The 19,639-nt window shown below is 43.1% G+C and overlaps 1 protein-coding gene across 2 annotated transcripts in view; it reads left to right on the forward strand.

The window, feature by feature from the left end:
* Window positions 1–19,639, forward strand: part of ADAMTSL1 (ADAMTS like 1) — a 268,453-nt gene that overhangs the window by 175,924 nt on the left and 72,890 nt on the right. For both annotated transcript variants that reach the window (XM_073345470.1, XM_073345471.1), the window contains exons 16-19: window positions 7,132–7,342; window positions 12,557–12,736; window positions 15,942–16,095; window positions 17,549–18,689. In XM_073345470.1, coding sequence (XP_073201571.1) covers window positions 7,132–7,342; window positions 12,557–12,736; window positions 15,942–16,095; window positions 17,549–18,689 — 1,686 coding nt within the window. The remainder of the gene's footprint in view (window positions 1–7,131; window positions 7,343–12,556; window positions 12,737–15,941; window positions 16,096–17,548; window positions 18,690–19,639) is intronic.

The raw sequence follows: 19,639 nt of genomic DNA on the forward strand, positions 1-19,639 counted from the left end.
TTGCCTCAGCTCCTTAAGTTTCACGCGGCACTGCTTCGGATCCCTGTTATGGCCTCTGTCCTTCATGCCCTGGGAGATTTTGACAAAGATTTTGGTGTTTCGAAAACTGGAACGGAGTTCTGATCGCACGGATTCCTCTCCCCATACAGCGATCAGATCCCGTACCTCCCGTTCAGTCCATGCTGGAGCTCTTTTGCTATTCTGGGACTCCATCATGGTCACCTCTGCTGATGAGCTCTGCATGGTCACCTGCAGCTTGCCACGCTGGCCAAACAGGAAATGAGATTCAAAAGTTCACAGTTCTTTTCCTGTCTACCTGGCCAGTGCATCTGAGTTGAGAGTGCTGTACAGAGCGGTCACAATGGAGCACTCTGGGATAGCTCCCGGAGGCCAATACCGTCGAATTGTGTCCACAGTACCCCAAATTCGACCTGGCAAGGCCGATTTAAGCGCTAATCCACTTGTCAGGGGTGGAATATGGAAATTGATTTTAAGAGCCCTTTAAGTCGAAATATAGGGCTTCATCGTGTGGACGGGTGCAGGTTTACATCGATTTAACGCTGCTAAATTCAACCTAAAGTCCTAGGGTAGACCAGGGCTAAGACAGACAACGGGTGAAAGAACAGAAGTATCATTATACCCATTTTACAGATGCAGAATTGAGGCACAGAACCATTGACCCTGAACCAGCAAAGCACTTAAGCACTTGTGTACTCCCATGGAAGTCAATAGGACTTGTCACATGCTTAAAGTCCAGTATGTGCTGAGGTGTTTTGCTGAATCAGCATTGGAGTTTGTGGCAGAGCCAGGAATTGACCCCAGATGTCCTGAGACTCTATCCAGTTCTGCAAGGCCATAATTTCTGTTACTTTTCTTTCAATCTAAAAATAAAAAACACCACCCTTTTATTGAAATTATTTTAAAGGGCCATTTAAAACTTTCCATTCATATTAGGTTCTGTAAAACTTAAAAGTTGAATGTAAACCTTTGGGTCCTCTCCCATTCCAAGCTGTAGGCCCTTGCACAACTAAAAATGCCTTGTAACATGATGAAGATGTTTGGTTTAGGGACTGCAGGCAAAAGTCCCATTGACTGTGCTGGGAGCTTTTCCTGTGTAGCAGCTACAGAACCAGACTCTTAATTTAGAGCAGCTCTAAGTTACTATCTACCTGTGCTTCTGCTTTAGAAACTACTTATTCAGTTTCACATTATGAGTAATAATAATAATATAGTATAATTAATGCCCAAATTATGAATGAAGGTTTGCAGAGTAAAGGCATTTTCTGGTGCATTAGCTCTTTTGCTGCTATATTTGAGTTGTCTGTATCTCTATCCTGTTCTCTTTCTTCTGCAAATTGCTGAGCACTCTGGTCCTCAGTTTACTCAGTGGGACTGCTCACATGCCTGAAGTTAAGCACAGACTTAAGTACTTGGCTCGATCAGGCTTAAATTTGGACAATGAATGCATTCAGGAAACTCACAGTCTGTTCATGGACAATTTAAAAAATAGAAAAAAAGGTGGAATTAGTCAAATTATTCATTACAGATTATTTGTCCACCTCCGTGCAGGAGCTGATCTCTAGATTTCCTAAATGGATGGTTTTTCTGTGCACATAATTTGTCTTGAAATTGTAATTTTTCAGACTTTATAACATCCATCACACCATACATCACTACTCCCCTTTTATTCTTTAACACTTATTAGAGATACATGACACTTATTGCTTTTGATTTTCAGGGCTTTGCATGGACATTTTGTCCAGTTCCGATGTACCTCTGAAGCTGCATACACGTGAACCCATAACCTCAAAATAAAATGTATTGGAAACTGCACCTTTTGACCATTTCATTGCAGAACCAGCCCAGGTTCCATACAAGGACTGATGGCTGTCTTTATGTGTATTGTACAGCTCCAAGTGTATTGTCAGTGTTGAGCAAATACGAAATAATAATAAAGATCTGCAGGAAAGTGGCCTACCTTCACTTGAAAGGATCATAAACTTCTAAGAAAACTGGTCCGTTTTGAGTTTGTAATGATACAGAATCAGGTGTTTCAGTTTTGTCATAAACTTTGCACACACCTAGCAACGGCAATAATCAGGATGTATTATTTTGATTGTCATCTGCATACTCTGCAGTTCCATAGGAACCTTTGAAAATAAACCTCCTTTCATTTACGCTCATTTGCAAAGTGTAACTATGGGAAAAAATCCCAAACACATCAAGCGCTGTGAATAGTCTTTTTCCCCTCTATTTTCCCTTCCTCTTTTCAGCAATCTCTGAATGCCTTTGTTTTTCTGTAACAGTATTAACAGTTTTTCTTCAGCCAGTTCAAAAGTTCAGTGTGGCGTATGTATGCAAGTCCATGCAAAGGTCAAAAGCTTTCTGCTTCTGGTCCTTGTGAGGTATGGTCGCTGAAATCTTTTAGGCGTCTCATTTGTGTTTTAAAATATAAAACTGCTTTCCAGGAGTTAAGTGGGGTGGGGAAAGGTTTTGGGGAGGTTACTTGTTTCAGGCATTGCCCTTACAGGTAAACTAATAGACCTACAGCAAGCACAGCTGAATGGCTTGATGTACACACATCCAAAGTTTTCTGTGGGAAAAGCTGGAATGGCATTGCAGTTCTGCTGCTACTTACTGATATTGCTTTGGGCACTGGCAGATGTGCGGGGGAGGAGAGACAAAGAGTGTGTTTCAAACAAAGATCATGCAATCTTTCTCTTTGGCTTTCAGGAAACAATAGAGAGAGTACAAAGCCAAAACTGTCAGCTGGTCTGTCAACTAGCAAGAATAAATATTCCTTATAGCTTTTTATATATTATTTTATTCTAACTGCCACAGTCAGTTCCAGTTAAACAAACCTCTCTCTGTTCAGTTCCTGACCCTTCAAATACTTTATTCATGTGTATAAGTGACTGTAAGATCAGACCTTAACTGACTATAATAATTCAGTACTGTTACCAGCAACAGGATCTGAGTTATGCCCACAGCCATGCGGTGAAGAGATGTTGTGCTATCTAATCTAACCCTAATATAGCAACTTTCACCATAGTGTCATGAGAGCAGCCATTCTTCAGATGAGTCTCTAAACTCATCAGGTGCCTATCACTGGTGGTTCAAGTGTAAGTTAAGATCCCATGACATCTCAGAAAGAACAGGAGTTAACCCTTTGTCCTAACCAGTATTCTCTATTTTTGTAAAACAGGTTTTAATGCCCAAGGCTAGCTCAGGGGGAGTATAATCGTTGCCTATGTAGCCATTCTGAAGTACCAGTCTTTAACTCATCCTTATAAAGGACTTTGAAATATCTGCAGTTTGACAGACACATATATAATTACACAGCAAATAACCAGATTAAAAGAACATTATCAAGATTTCAAAGTCAAGGATTCGAAAGTTAGGAAATGCCAGAATTAAGATTGCTTGCACAACCTTAATTGAGCCCCCTTGTGCATATGAATTATGATAAAGTCTTTAATTGCGTGATCAAATGATATATTTTCCACATGCCCCTTGCCTCACTGAAGCACAGAATAGATGATGCTCATTTAATCAGCAGCTATTCGATATTGTCTTTCTCCCCATTGTTCAGTGTGTGGCTCCAAATCTTATTTACTGCACACTATTCAAACCCTGTTCTGAAGACAGAATTATTAGTTTCCTTATGGCCTTCACTATGGTGTTCATCACTATAGTATCTGAGTGCTTCACAAACATAAATTTATTTTCACAACACCCCTGTGAGAAGAGGGGAGTTGTTACCCCCATTTTACAGATGAGGAATTGAGACACACAGATATTAAGGTTCCCTAATTTTGGGTGCCCTATATGAGACTCCTAGAACCTGGTTTTTCAGAGTATGTAGCATTATTTTGCATTTTATATGTTCAAAGCACAACTCTGATTGACTTCATTTGCAGCTGTGAGTGCTCAGCATTTCTGCAAATCAGACTCCACGATCTGAGGTCAAGCTCAGAAAATGAGGAACACACTATTAGTGACCACCTATCAGAAGTTTGATTTAAGTGAATTCGCTGGCATCAAATAAGAACTCCGGGGCAGAGACAGGGATAGAATCCGATTCCCTAGGGCATCATTCAGCTGCCTTAACCACAAGACCATCCTTTCTTTTCCTGAAATCCCCTGCCTCATTCACTACACACCTTCCAATTTCTGCAACAAATGAAACAGGGCTCCTACAAACAACAGTCTTCTTCACCACACAAAACCGATTTATCCCCAGAGGAGGCCCATCCAGTGCACTGAATGAGGCAGGGGTCCTGTGGAAAAATAGTATTTTAAAAATCTAGAAAATTACACACACATGCATTAAAAGAACATTATCAAAAGTTTGGGACAGTTTTATAAGCAACTGAAAAAATAGGGTCTTATAATGGGAAGTGTTAGGCAGTTCTAGTAATAATAGTGTTGAAACCAACCTGTCCATACTAAACATTCTGTGATAATTTTCTGTGATGTTATCACTGATCTTTGTCCTTTTTCATTGGTAGGTTGTAAATACTACTGATTATCCACATAACTCCTGCTTTTTCTGGTTATTCAGACCTCCCCGTTAAGGACCAAGTTCTGTTCTCACTTATACCCCTGAAACGCTATTAAAGTCAGTGAGGTTGCACAAGTGTAAGCAAAGGAAGAATTTGACCCCATATTTCCTGATCTCCTCTAAGACTCTCCCATTTGGAGTCAATGGAGAAAATTGAACAAGCCAGTGTTACACATAGGTGAAACTTTCAACAGAAAAATTTAAATGCTGCAAAGGCAAATCTTTTCTTCCTATCGAAAAATGACGTTATTCTTTGTATAAAGAAACAAACATCCTCTTCTGCAGAAACCAAGAGTTAGGAAGTGTTACTGTGGCACTCTAGCCACTTGGATGTGAACTGTCAACAGAAACATTTATACCAAAACAAACAGCGAGTTGCTGGAGGCAACAGCTACTAACCACTCTTGAAGACAAGAAATTTTGGCAGCTGATATAATGAGCCCTGTATCAAAATAGATCCATGAGGAGGAAAATGCCTTCTTTTTAGCATCCAACTCAAATATCTTAGTCTAAGATGTTCAGTGGACAGAGGGTAGCTGATATCCACATTAATTTTGATTGACAACTTTATAGGGAAATCTGATTTAGTACTCTCATTTGTAAGGGAAGCATACTGGATTAGCCGAACTGGCTGCCAGATGTCAATTGTTGTTCAAAAGAAATAGAGCTACTGGTTCATTGATCAGACTTACTGGCCTTGAATGTGTTATGGTCAGGAAAGTGACTATGTAAAAATGGCAACTTCTTACTCAGTCTGTGCTCCATGTTATATAGGGTTATTTTGTTGACAAAAACAAGTTTTTATTATTGCCACTAGCTCTGCAGAGCCAAACCAGCTAGAGAAGGGTGAGCTGGATTTCACCAGCAAATGGGCATCTAAGTTCCAACTACAGAATCTTTATTGTTTCTGATGGTGTACAAAGCATAGCCTCTGCTGGTGTCAAATGACAGAGCCCTGTTGACAGATCTGGCCCAGTAAGAGCACGCTGTGGCTTTTGGGTCCCACTCTGAGCAGCTCAGCCCTGTCATTTGGAGGAGGGAATCTTTTTACTTGTAACCTGAACAATTTGATGGAGACATAATTGTAAGAAAGAAAAAACAAATATAGAACCTAGCCTTCTCATAGAACCAGAAGAGTTGGAGATGGAATGTATCTGCTACTTTATCTAGTCCATCTCCTTGCCAGTGCAGGGTGGTTCTGGATAGTGCATTTATTAGTGCAGTGTTCTATCTAACTTTAATGTGCTCGACGTTCGGACTCCCACCATTTCCATGTGGCTGCTGATCTCAGTTTAATTCAGCTCTGTATTGTCATGGGCGGAATAACTATTGTGATTTGTGAGGTTAAATGGCTCTCTAAATGATTCCCTCCTGCTCCTTCTACAGCTTTTAATCAGTCTTCCTTCAGTTTCTACCTGTGTCCCATTCAGAGTCTCCAACTTCCGTGTCTCTCCTGATGATCATTTCCTTTGGTTTCTATCTTGTTTTGCTTCCTCTGTGACAGATTCTTCCGCCTTAGTATTGCCCTACTCCCACACCGTCTGATTTCAGTGGGACTACACAGGAAGGAAAGTATGACTCAATATTAGGAAAGGTGGCAGAATCCAGCCCTCATGTCTTCCATACATAAATAGGAGCATTCAAGGCTAGCCCTAGTGTTTTGGGGAAGGTTGATGAGATTACATTTTGGGCTGCTATCATGAACATAAGATTCCTTTTTAATAATATGTGTGTAAGTCAGAGCCTTAAGTCAGTCACTGGCTTCCTGTGGTGTGGGGCCCAGCTATTTTTGCTGGGGTCTGTGCATAGTTGACCATGTTAGTAAATGTGTTCAACAGTCAGTTCCCTAAATTAACCTGTGGGGATGGGGCGGGACCCAGCTGCAAGAAAGTTTTGTGTTTATTGTGATGAACGTAAGGGTATTTTTAAGGGCTAAATTCAGCCCAGGTTTATACTGGCACCTACAGTCCCTCTATTGATACAGAGGCGACATTTGTAGCTGTCGGCATCCAGCCAGTGACTCGGAACACTAATGGTGCCATCCTGCTGCCATTCATGAAGGCAATGGCATTTCCCACCCACAACAGCAAGTCATTAGGAATCCTACAACCTAATCTCCTGTCAGAGATTCCTCCCCAATGCGCCAGCAGCATTTACACTGATGAAATTGTTGCTAGATTATTCCTCCCTGCCCTTCCACAAAAGAGCCAATCTGTTTTAGCATGTTCTATCTTGAGGCTCTTTAGCCTCAAGTGCTCCAGCCAGCAATAACCCTTTTTTTGTGAGGCAGAAATGTTTTCACGGGACAGCAGGCTGCTGAGAGCATTTGACTTGAATTTACAATACAAAACAACAATAACCAATCAGTGATTCTGTTTAGCTTTTTAATTCAGACATGAGGATGCTGCGGGGGAGGAAGGGCAAAAGAACCCAAACTAATCTGAAAGTGAAGCTTCAGCGGTTTCCATTCACTCATAGCTTCTCCAGTCCAGCTATCATTGGGATAGGAAGTAGATGATGCTGTTTTCATTGTACGCTCAAGGCTTCCTCTTTCTGCCCCTTCTCAGGTGGGAGATTGGGAAATGGAGCTCCTGCAGTCTCACCTGTGGAGTTGGTCTGCAGACTCGAGATGTCTTCTGCTCTCACCTCCTCTCAAGAGAGACGAATGAGACGGTGATTTCGGCAGATGAGCTGTGTCATAAACCCAAGCCCACCTTAGTGCAAGCCTGCAATCGCTTTGACTGCCCACCATCCTGGTACCCTACACAATGGCAACAGGTAAGAGGGTGCCCCTAATCCATTGTATCCCATCTGATGCTCATGAAACAGACTGATCTAGTTTAGTCAGTGATACATAGTCGTTCAGTGTAGGCAAGAAGATTAATTTATCACACAGGGCAGCATGGTAAGTTCATTTAAAAAATGAAACATAGATGTCTGTCTTGAAGATCCCAGGACAGTGGTATCTTGTTATCTCATCTTAAACAAGGTCAATATAAAAACAAAGAGACAGAGAATTTTTTTTCACTAAAGTGATTTTTATTAATTTTTAATTACAATTTTCACAAATAGATATTGACTATTACTGCCTCTGAATCCGCTTCAGATCCAAAAGATCATAAATCAGAGTCACGAGGAATGAAAAGAGGTGCCACCACCATTCAATTCTTCGCTGCCATCATACGGCTTTCGGGGTCCATAGGAGTCGAGCTATACAGAGATTGTATTGAGACCAGATGTGGGAGGAGAGAATGACGAGAACAAGTTTGTGGGCACTCCTTGAAAATGAAAGAAATACTTTAGTTGTGGAGAGATCTGTCCCCTAATGATTAAGGGTGAGATTTTTCAAAGTCACAAACGGCCATTCAGTCTTAGTGACTTTCAGTGGTAGTTGGGTGCCGAGTTGCCTTCTGTCTAAAAAGCTACTTCTAAATTGTGTGATATTTTGGGTCAGTGTTTTTGGAAGGCAATTGGAAGATCTGTTTTAGATCACTACTGAAATGAATTTGTTGCCATCTAGATGCAAAAGAAAACTCTGAGCTTCTTGACATAACTGAGAGTACTTGAGTTAGGTGTAATCCTGCACAACAAGAGGTCTTGCGGGTCAGGACTGACTGTGAAATTCACTCCCCAACAGAGAGGCCAGAAAAAAGGCCAATGCACCACTTACCTCAAAATATGTTCAAAATGTTCAAAATATGGTTTGGGTAGGATTTAAGTGATACATCTGCCTTTTGCTGGCCCTCTGTATGTGGGTTAATTTTGCCCAATAGGAAATGAGTGGGAGTTTTACCCAGTACTTTCCCATGCTATGCCTGGCTCCAGCTGTAATGTATGCCACTTTTTTAAAAGCCAGTTGAGTTAGATGACATGTTAATATATTCACCTAGTGGTGCTATTAAACTCGTACGGCAGTAATACATGAGGGAGCTCCGGGCTTATGCAGCCATCTTGGCAACAAGTCTCTGATTTAGTGTGCTCTTTTGCTAAAACCACACAGCATGAGTCCTTCCTTTCTCTTGAAAAAGACTCAACGTTATCTACACATTTAAAATATGAAGGGGTGTGTGTGTGTGTGTGTGTGTGTGTATATATATATTACACACATATTTTTAAATGTGTCTATCCAACACCCTGGACATACATACTGTAACTATAAACTACATCCAAAAAACTACATTAAAAGAATGCTAGGGTGGCAAAGTCAAGTGCCCCAAAAGTTAGGAAATGCCAGATTTAAAGTTGCCTGTGCCTACACAAAAACATATAACAAGTTCTTGCAGAGTACAAACTGCTCTAATGTAGTTGAGAACTATCAGAATATCAGTATGCTGCAGTCCTATCTACATTAGGACATTGAGGAGGCTGGTTTTTGGAAGCAGGCTTTAAAACTGAGGCCCTATCTGCACTCTAGGGCCTTTTTGTAAGAGTAAGAGTTTCCTCTGATGTCCCTCGCTGTGAGTTCTCTTACTCTTCACTGTTGTGGAGTGTACAGTGCACTGGTTGGCTTCCGGAACAGAGCATACAATGGTAGAAAGGACACCCAGAGTTAGATGGTGATGGCTCCAGGTGTCGGCAGCTACTTCTCCTTTGGGGAAGCCACAACTGGCCAGTGCCTCCCTCACGATATGGGGTACAGGATCTGGCCTGACAGGTGGGGTATGTGCTGTTTCAGCTTATCTCCCAGGGAACCTCCACTGGCGGACTCATGTGAAGGTCTGGCCACAGTTTAAAGCTGCAGAACTTTCTATGAAGAGTTCAAACACGGCCTGCCCTGACTCAGGGCGAATCCCCCTCGCAGGTTGCAGGGGAGGGTTCATTTCCAGCAGAGGTGAAGCAAGCCCCTATCGGAGCACACACCTTTCCCACAGCAAGATAGGCTGCAATTTCCCTATAAGCATTTTATCTAAAGTAGAATTTACATAGGGTGAAATCTACTACTGTGCAGGGCCCATGCAAAGTTGATGAATCACTTAGCGCTTGTCTACTTTAACACTTAGTTTGTGGCAAGCTGGGTTGTGAATCTACCCTGCACTAGCCTGCCATGATCTAGCTGTCCATGTGGACCTTGCTTATGCACATTAGCAGTTCGAAATCCTCTTTGGAACAGAACTGGATCAAAGCGCATTAACGAACTGTTAACATGCGTCAGCAGGGTCCACCACAGCTACAGCATGGCAGGCTAGTGCAGGGTAGATTCACACCCCATCTTGCCACAGGCTAATTGTTAGTGTGGACAAGCCCTAAGGTCCCACATCAGCCCTTAAGGTGCCACACAGGCCCTTGTGCTTGCCTCCTGACTAGTTGTGAATTTTGCCCATGTAATGTCTATGGTTCTGCTTTTCATAGCAGTCCCTCCTGGTAATTTTTAAACAACAAAAGTTTTAACCTACAACGGTTCAGGAATGATATTTTCTTCTCTGAGGCTATTTGTTTGTTAAAGGAAGATGGTCTGAATTAGATGCGTTTAAAAGCCCCAATGTCCTTGGCAAATAAAGTCCCGATAATCATCAACGCCTGTAAGATTCCGAATGATTAAAAATACATCCTTATAAATTCAAGACTATATTTATTTTAAAAATGCTGTGTCCCTAGGATCGAGCCATTAGGATGTTTATCTTGTTTTCAGTAGTGCGTTTCTGAAGGAAAGTGGATATAAGTATTCGTTTTTTACAAGCCCTAGTAAATATCTGCTCTACAGGGATCAAGTGGGAGATGTCACATTAATAAATCTTAATCTCTTTTGGTTTTATTACTGAATAAAGGCCAAAGTCTCAGGCCTGTCCCTCTCTGTGGGTGCTTAGTGCTGTCCTGTCACTAAGGTTACTCTGGGACAATTGCCTGACCTAGATCAGCACTGGAAAACCACTGCCCTCCTCAGACTTTTCCAAGCTACTTTTCTCCTTCTTTTAAAATGTCTTTTTAAATTTAAGAAGTGGCAGGCTTTAGGAGCCAGCTGGATCCTGCAGAGCTGCTGGCAGGAAAATGCCTGCTCTAGGCTCCCATCGCAGCTGCTCTGCCTTGCTACGGAACCATAGAAGCAAGTCATTTTATACAGTAAAAACCATGCTTGAAGGCTAGACTGTGTAGGGGGCAATGCAGCTCTGCATTGCTGCAGGAGGAACTTGGGCGGAGGGTTGAGGTGTCCTTAGGAGGTGCAGTATCTTCCCGAATGCCCCAGTGGGCAGGGAGAACTGCATACGCAGCACCATCCCTCAGAACTTTCAGCCAGCTCCATGAACTGGCAAAGATGGGGCACAGAGGCATTGCCCCACCTTCTTTCTCCACACCTCTCTGTTCTCCACAGTTTGTGCACCACTCCCTGGGGAAGAAGGATTAGCAGCACGGTGGCCCCCCAGGACTTACCCAGTGTGCCTGCGTAAGTGAATGGGCCTAGCCTCTAGGCTTTTCTCCTCCTGCCACACTCACAAAGTCCTCTGCTGGAGCGGTGTTGATGAAGGGTCCCAGAGCAGTAGAAAGAGTTAACGCACACCATGGAGATGCAAGGGGCAAGCCATGAGGGCTAGAATCTTCCATTAAAAGAAAAGTCTGAAGTAATAACATGATTCTGGGAGATAATAGTGCCCGTGTTTTAGTCTAGCCTTGCATTAGATAGAGTCGTCAGGACAGAGAGGGAATCTGTTGCCATCTCTGCATTCTTTCCAGTGTTTTGAAATACCGAGGCTGATATAGAGTAGCTAATTAATTTTCACAGAACAAGATTACCTGACTGGCCGGAGAAAAAAGAATTGGTAGAAAAATTCTGTTTTCTCCCTCTCCTCTCAATAAATTCAAGGGGTTTGAAAGGAGGGGTGATTCCCGGACATTAGACTGTCAGTTCTTTGGAGCAAGAAGCATCTTATTGTTAGGTGTTTTGTACAGTATGTAGCACAATGAGGCTCTGATCTCCGACTGGAATACTTCGGTAATACTGCAATACTATTACTTCTAACAATAACAATAATAATAAACTTTACCTGTTCTCTGTTCTTGACCACAAGGCTTCAGTTCTCAGAGAGCAAAACAAAATTGAATGCAAATCTTTTTACACAATTCTAATGGCTACACTTCCCACTTTGTCTTTCAAGACTAATTACATTCTAGTAACATGAGGCCTGGACTTAAGCATGTCTGTGTGTGAGAAAGAGAGACCGACCCCCAGGATGTCTACAATGTTTTATAGAGCATTCATTTTTTAACTACTTGAATATGTTTGTTGACATTTTTCTACTTCATGCTCTACTTCTCAGGTCCCATTCCCCTGCTGCAGTTTATAAGCAGCTCCCATTGATTTCAGAAGATTAGTTCAGGTTTTCTTTTCTCCTCTGATAGGATGAGACAGACCTGGAACTGTGTTAGTTGGATCGTACAGGAGAAAATGAGCGTATTTCTAGCCAAATGACAAGTGCATCAGGAAGTAGGGCTGAGCTGCCATGTTTATAGAAGAGGGTCAAAGAAAGCTCTTAAATATGCTTGTTCTAAAGTTCCTACCCTCCTTGGGTGGAATTGGATATGGAGGAGGTTATTTATATTCGGAGAGCGGGTAGCTGGAATCCCTAGAAATTAATCTCCCAGATCTACATCGAGTCAAATAAACCTTCCTCCTTCCCTTTTGGAAACAGCACACACTGTTGTCACTGACAATCATAAATATAAAGGGCTATGTGGTTGCTTAATGGGTTTATTATACTAACCTTATAAACCAATTGTTTAGTGTAGCTGCAGATCAGAGGCCATGTGCAGCTTTCCCACGAATTAAAAATCTGAGAAATCCCACAATGCAGTATGTATTTCAAATTCAGGACTTTAAGGTGGGGAGCTAAGTTTGGGTTTGTTGATTAATGAATGGTTTCAGAGTGAGCTGAAAGACCAGCAGGCAGTTTCCATTGTGCTGTTTGTTTCTTTGCTCTTTACTGGGAAATGGCCACAAGTCAGAATTTAAGGTCAGAATGGATGACTCCCACTCCCTCAGCTTCTCTCGATCTCCCCCAGTGTTCACAGACCTGTGGAGCAGGCACTCAGAAGCGAGATGTGCTCTGTAAGCAGCGCATGGCAGATGGAAGTTTTTTGGAGCTTCCAGAAACCTTCTGCTCCACTCCGAGGCCAGTTTCCCAACAAGCCTGCAAAAACAAAGACTGTCCCAGTGAATGGCTTCTTTCTGACTGGACACAGGTATGTGGTTATGTTGTATCTGTATAAGTGGGGTGTCCAATACTGGAAATAAACCTCATTGTCCAGAGGGGCCATCTCCTAGTGTCTTTTTTGAGTTACTAATATCAGGTAAAAGTTCTTGAGACAAGAGAAATGAAAAAGGCAAATCCTCAGCACTAGAGGGTCTGATGAAGCAGAAACTATTTATAACAATGGGAGTCCTATGTTCAGACTGCAAAAAGAGGAGTCAGTTTTACCCAGCTATATCCCTGTGGTGGGGTTCTTATCTTACTGGCATCCAGTATGACCACTCACTCCGTGGCCCCTCTCTGGAGACTGGCTCCACTGATGTGAAGCAGTCCTTCAGCCAAACTCTAAAGACCTTCCCTTCTGGGGTAAGCAAGAATCCAAACACAAAACAATAACCTGAGCTTTCCTGGGCCACTGCCTTCACTTCTGTTGATGGTTGCAAAGAGTGGTTTACCCTCCCCCAGGCTTCCTCCCCTTGTTAGGGTTCCCTCTGTGGATGCAGGCTGATGCCAATAGAGCCTACCTTGGCATTTTCCCTGGATGCAGAGAAGTGAGGGGACCTTCTTCTGATTCTCTGTCGAAGCACCAGCCTGGGCCACTAAATGAGAAAAGGTTCACATGCCTGGCCGCAGTCCTACACCTCTTCTGTCATCCCAGACTAGTGCTTTCTCCTGCTTTTCCTGCACCTCTGAACCTCACCCCCTCAGTGTCACAAGCAGACTTTTACTCCACTGAACTTGCTTGTGCCTCCCCAGCATTCCCTCCTCCCAGGCCCTTCTCCCAAGCTCCTCCATGGGCTACTTCTACAGCTCCTTTAGAGCAGAGCACTACCCCAGGTCCTGACAAATCCCTAGTCTTTCCTCTTACTGAGGAACAACCCATCTTTTATCCTGCTTTCCCTCTTCTCAGCAAGCCTTGCTCCCAGTCACATGCTCCCTAATGAGTCCACAACCCCCAGAATACCTGGCCTCAGAGAGGCCAAGGTCAAGTGACAGGAGTACTGGGCTGTCCCTGCCCTTTAAGGGATAGTACACCCTGATACGTTCCCCCTGCTCTCCTTTTACCAAATTCTGCTCTCATTTACACTCTTGCGGCCCAACTGAAGTCAAGGGGCTGCATGGTTTGCAAGTTGAGAGCAGAACTTGGCCCTTTGACTTCAGAGGAATTACTTTACATTTAAACCAGCATACCTGAGAACAGATTCTGGTCCTTTAATGAAAGGATATTTGTAAACTCTTCTCCCTTTAAATTCTCCCTTTCTCCTTCACACAAGGAGATGATTAATAACTTCATCATGAAGGAGGCACCAGTCATGCTGGGGAAGGGAGCTGTTCCACTTCCACCCCACGTGTGGCGATCTGTCTTGACATTCCAGTCAAATAAATGGATTTTCTAATGAAATCTGCTGCCAGGACACACACCCATTCTGGCAGCAAAGAGGGTAATTCTATTCCTACCCCTCAACCTATCCTCCATCCCAAGGAGTGCAGCTTTAACATTTTTACTGTACATTATTTACATTAAAATCCATACAACTCATGTTTCTTATGCTGGCACTTTTTAAAATTGATTTTTTTTTCTGCTCTAAGTAGCCTTTCATTTGGTTTGTTCTTTTTCTCTGATCACTCTCAGCTCTTTTCCCTCCTCTCATTGTGTCTCTCATGCCCACTTCTGTAACATAGACTGCCAGCCACACACACACACAGTGGAAAAATACTTGGTATGGCAGCTCCCAAGAAACTGTGTACCAGGTCCAGGATTGGGTCACGCCTTCTGAGCTAGGGCTCTCAAACTTTTTCATAGCATGAACATCATATCAGTGGACCACCAGCAAGTGCTTCACGGACCATAATGCACAGACCATAATTTGAGGACAACTGCACACAGGCATCTCTTTTGCATCTGATCATTGCATCATTAGTCTCCCAGGTTAATTTTTAATAGTTCTACAACAGTAAAACAGAAAATCAAAGGTTTAATGCAGTCTGAAGAATTTTTGCCAGGTTGCATCAAATTTGACAAGGTAGGGCTAGATTGTGTGTTGCCCTTGTATGGCTGTGTGCAAGTACCTTGATGCAAACTAGCAAAACAGCCACACGCAATTAGCAATAGCTGTGCTGCCTACTCTTTAGTAGCACAGTAACTGCTTGCTTCTGCTCCCCTTTCCAGAGAGGTGTTTGCTGAAGAGAAAGCAGGAAAGAAGAAGGGTTATGGCCCTGCCCTCTTTCCACTCAGAGCTGAGCTAATGCACCAAGGGGAGCAATCTGCTCTGTTCCAATGAATGCATCAAATTGCTCAACCCCCTGGCAGAAGGAGCGGTGCTGGGAGAGATTGTGCCTTTGACACTCCTCCTGGTGGAGCATGGCTCCACACTTCCCCTTCTACAGAGGTGTGGTTTAAAAGCTAGATCTTAAGGTACATGTAGTACCAAAATCAAGCTTATTTGAAGAGGACAAAGAAAGAAACATGGACAGTGGGATTTTATATATCATGGAAACACCCACTCAGCCTTCACAAGAGCAGCTCACTCACATCACTACTATAGTTAAGGTTGCCTGACAATTCCCAGTATAAGACCCAGTTTTCAATTGCTTGAATAACCATAGGACACTCCCCTCCAAAATCTGGAGTTGATCTCAAGAGTGGCTGAGTCTCTACGTTCCTCTGCTTTCAGCAAATAGCTATGAAACCCACTGGCAAGTGTGTGTCTCATCCCCCTGCTAGTGCAGGGTCTACACAGAGGATGACAACCTACTACTGCTATCAGTTACTACATTGTCTCAAGAGGCAGAAGCCTGTGTGATGGATCCAACCCTTCTGAAGACCCAAACTGGGGAGTCAGTATAGTTCCACATAATACTACTTTAGTTTTTTCAGTTTGTTTAAAAAAATAGGAAATTACATAGAAAAAAATCTACATTAAAAGAATGTTGAAGTTGTAAAGTCAAATGTTCAAAAGTTAGGAAATGCCAGAATTATGGTTACCCATGCTACCTTAATTCATCCTGCTTGTGCATATCCATTATGATAAAGTTTTTAATTACATTGTCCTGTATTGCTTTTTCCACAGGACCCCATATATAGGTTTGTTGGCTATAACATAGATGTACATTGTGTTTGACTACATAGTATATCTGGGCAGGGGGATATATGTCAAACCTAATGCTTCACATTCTGTTTCTCGTTTTGTTTCTAGTGTTCAGTGAGCTGTGGAGAGGGCACCCAGACTCGAAATGCCATTTGCAGGAAGATGCTGAAAACTGGAGGTTCTGTCATCATCAATTCCTCAATGTGCCCACCTTTGCCTCTCTCTTCTTTAGTCAGGTCCTGTGCACTAACTGCTTGCACAAGTGAGTGCACAAGAAACTTTGGCGTGTTTGTAGAGAGAGGGCAGGAGCTCCACCACTAAGTATCTGGTACTAAGATTGCTAAGTGCACCGCAAGGTGCTGGGAGCCCTCCGCTCTCAACTACCTCACTGAGAGTCAAAGGTGCTCAGCACCTTGAATGACAACTGGGTCCTGTATTTTCTTATTTGGGGCTTTCTCCCATGGTTTATAAAGAGAGCTGAGCAGCTGATGCTTTGCCAGTGTTAGCTGTGAACCTAGCAACAAGACAAAGTAAGGAATGGGAGCTCTAATGGTGATTATTAGAGGTGGGTCTGAAACAAACCCCCTGAACGGGAACCTCTTCCATTTTGGTGAGGAGTGATCCAGACCGAAACCCAGATCTAACTTTCACAATTAGGGATTAGAGGCACAGTACCCTCCTGGCAGCTACAATGTCCTCTCTGCCAGGGGCCCATAAAGAGTAAGAACCACCAATGAAGTGGGCAGCACTGGCTGGGAAGGGTGTGTAGTCATGGTGGTTTGAGGACATGCTCATTTAGCACATCCCCTCAGCAGCCTGTGCCAGCTGGGCTCCTATGGGACCTTACAGCAGAAATTAAAGCTGCTTCCCATTGGTGGAGACCCTTTGGGACGACAGTAGGCAGCACTCCTGTATGCCCTGCCTTCGGATGAAGCAGGATAGTCTGGTGCAGGGAGATTTAAAAGCAAATCTGTCCCTAGCTCCACAATGAGCTGAACCAGAATCCCAGATCCAAAACCTCATAAACTTTGGATGGAGAGGGGAAGAGAAACAGAAGCTTTGAAATCCAGAGCCAAACCCAGAACCAAATGTCCAGATTCAATCCGTCTCTGCTAATAATATACCTTTGCTGCTTTATGCTGTGCTTCCCATGGAGGCATGTTTTTCCTTTGTCTGGCAGAGAGATCTGGAAGCTGGAGGGACCCACATAACTAATTAAGTATAATATTATGCACCCTGGGGTTTTAAACCTACTCTAAACAGATTTGTTCTGTTTAATATGAATCCCTGAGGTCGTAACACTTTCACTCCTTCTCAGAGCTATGAGCTACAAAGTTGTGGTGCCTTGCAGGGCCTGAATGGTAAATATTTAACAAGAGGAACTCTCCTTCCCTTTTGTCCTCTTTCCGTGTCTATTAACCCACATTCTTCATTTAAATACTCACCCAACAGGGACTCTGTTTTCTCACAGAGTTCCCTTCTCAGTCCAATCCCTGGCACTACGGCTTCTACATTTAACCTCAGCAGGATGACATTTGTGTTGCTAAATGGCACCTTGTTATTTCTTGCATTTTGATGGTGGTAGCTTGATGTTCAGCAGCTGGTAACCAATTACTCCCATAAAATGTAATAGTTGAAATTACTGCCAGTGCCAAAATAAGTGGCTTGTTTTGTTTAACAGTACCCACATCCTAATATTATTAGTTACATTTCAGGGCACAACAGGCCGGCTCAAAAGCAAAGCCCCCATATTATGGCCCTGAAGAATGTTTACATCCAGACAAAGAAGCAGAAGAAGCTACACTTTATTGTGGGTGGCTATGCCTACCTACTGCCCAAAACTTCTGTTGTCCTCCGATGTCCGGTGAGAAGGTTCCGTAAATCAATGATCACCTGGGAGAAGGACAACAAGCGACTCCTCAGCTCAGTTCACATTACCATTGCACCGTACGGGTACATAAAGATCCACCGTTTAAAGCCTTCGGATGCTGGCACATACACCTGCATAGCAGGGCCAGCCCGGGAACATTTTGTGATTAAACTAATTGGAGGCAACAATAAAATCATCATCAACCAACCAGCTGGGATTAGAGAGGAAGAAGGTACACGGAAGTCCAGTTTGAATGAAGCCTTGCACACTCAGGAGAAGCATCAGAATGGGATTCTCTTCAACAGGAGCAAGGCTGAGAAACGAGGGCATTTGGCTGATCCTAGCAGCCAGTATGATGACATTGTCTCAAGACTTCTGGAGCAGAGAGGCTGGCCTGTGGAAAACCTGGAATCCTGGGAGGCTCAGGAGTCAACAGAGAGAAATGCCTCTTCAGAGGAGGAGCAGAGTCAGGAGTACAGCCTTCCATTTACCATGGTCACGGAGCAGAAACGCTTGGATGACATCATAAGGAATTTGTCTCAGCAGCCTGAGGAACTTAAGGATGTCTACAGCAAGCAGCTTGTTGTGCAGCTAGCTGATGACATCTTCAAGAGCCATTTGGAAAATCAAGAATCTGTTTTCAAAGTCCAGGGGAGAAGAATTGGTTCAGCTATGGCAGAGTTCCCTTTCCGCAAACAGGTGTCTGGATTCACCAGTTCCTTGAGAACGTCGTCTGCCGAAGCACATCTGCCAACTTCAGTGGAGCTGGGGAATGGCTCACGCAGGCCCCATCGAAAGCCTGCAATCCTCAGGAAGATTTCTGCAGCTCAGCAGCTCTCAGCCTCTGAAGTTGTCACTCACTTGGGACAGACGGTCGTCTTAGCCAGCGGGACCCTAAGTGTGCTGCTTCACTGTGAGGCTGTTGGGAACCCAAAGCCCACCATTAGCTGGGCTAAAAATGGAGCAGAGGTGCAATACAATGACAGGTAGGAGAAGTACTTTCAGTTCCCTTTCTTTTAGGGCCTTTCTACATTACTAATAGAACCATATTTAGCTTTAGTCTGATTACATGGCACAGATAAGGCCACATTTATGCAGTAGCAAGCTGGACTTTAACTCTATAGCTCGGTAACTGGATTCTGGAGCAGTCTGGTGTTAAAATTTAAAATAAAATTAAAAAATTATTAAATTTTAAAAAAATGAAATTTTCAATTAATTGTGAAAATGAGACAATCAGCACAGTGCTCTGTGTTATTTATTTTGATATTAAATTCCACACATTGGGAGGTGCAGGAAGCAATTTTGGGTAGTGGATTAAACACATTTGCTGGATGTTTCTGCTAAAATGATCAGCAATGAAACAGTAAAAGTGAGATTCTGGGGTACAGTTCTCTGGCAAAGAGTGAATTCTATGGTTGCTGGTTAGGGTCCCATCTCCACTATGAATTGGAGCGATGTTTGTAACTGCACTTTAACCAGGTTCTCTGATGAGGCTATATTCCTAGAGTTTGTAACCATATTTAAAACTGTTTTAGAAGATGGATGCAACATAGTTTGCTTCCACAATCACCAATTGTCCAGTTGTGCTAGAACAATGATTGGAAACAATATTCAGTCCATCAGTAGGGTAATTGTCTTGACATTGAACTTGGTTTCAGTTAACCTGGGCAAATTAACAAAGCGTGGTCCATACCAGAGAACCAAACTGAGCTGGCTACTGCTGTGTTTTCCAACAATTGTCAGTCATATTTATTCTTAATATGTCAGGATCATGCTTAACAGCTATTTTCAGACATCATTGCTACAAGCACAATATGATGTTCCATTGCATGAAAGGCATTAGTCTTCTGCTTTGACTAGGTGCATCATGACTGCCAGTATGCAAAAATCTGCCCTTGAGTGTGGCCTGAGAACAACTGCAGGAAAAATACTGTCC

Source organism: Lepidochelys kempii, chromosome 5 (assembly GCF_965140265.1).
Source record: "Lepidochelys kempii isolate rLepKem1 chromosome 5, rLepKem1.hap2, whole genome shotgun sequence".
NCBI classification, from domain to species: Eukaryota; Metazoa; Chordata; order Testudines; family Cheloniidae; genus Lepidochelys; species Lepidochelys kempii.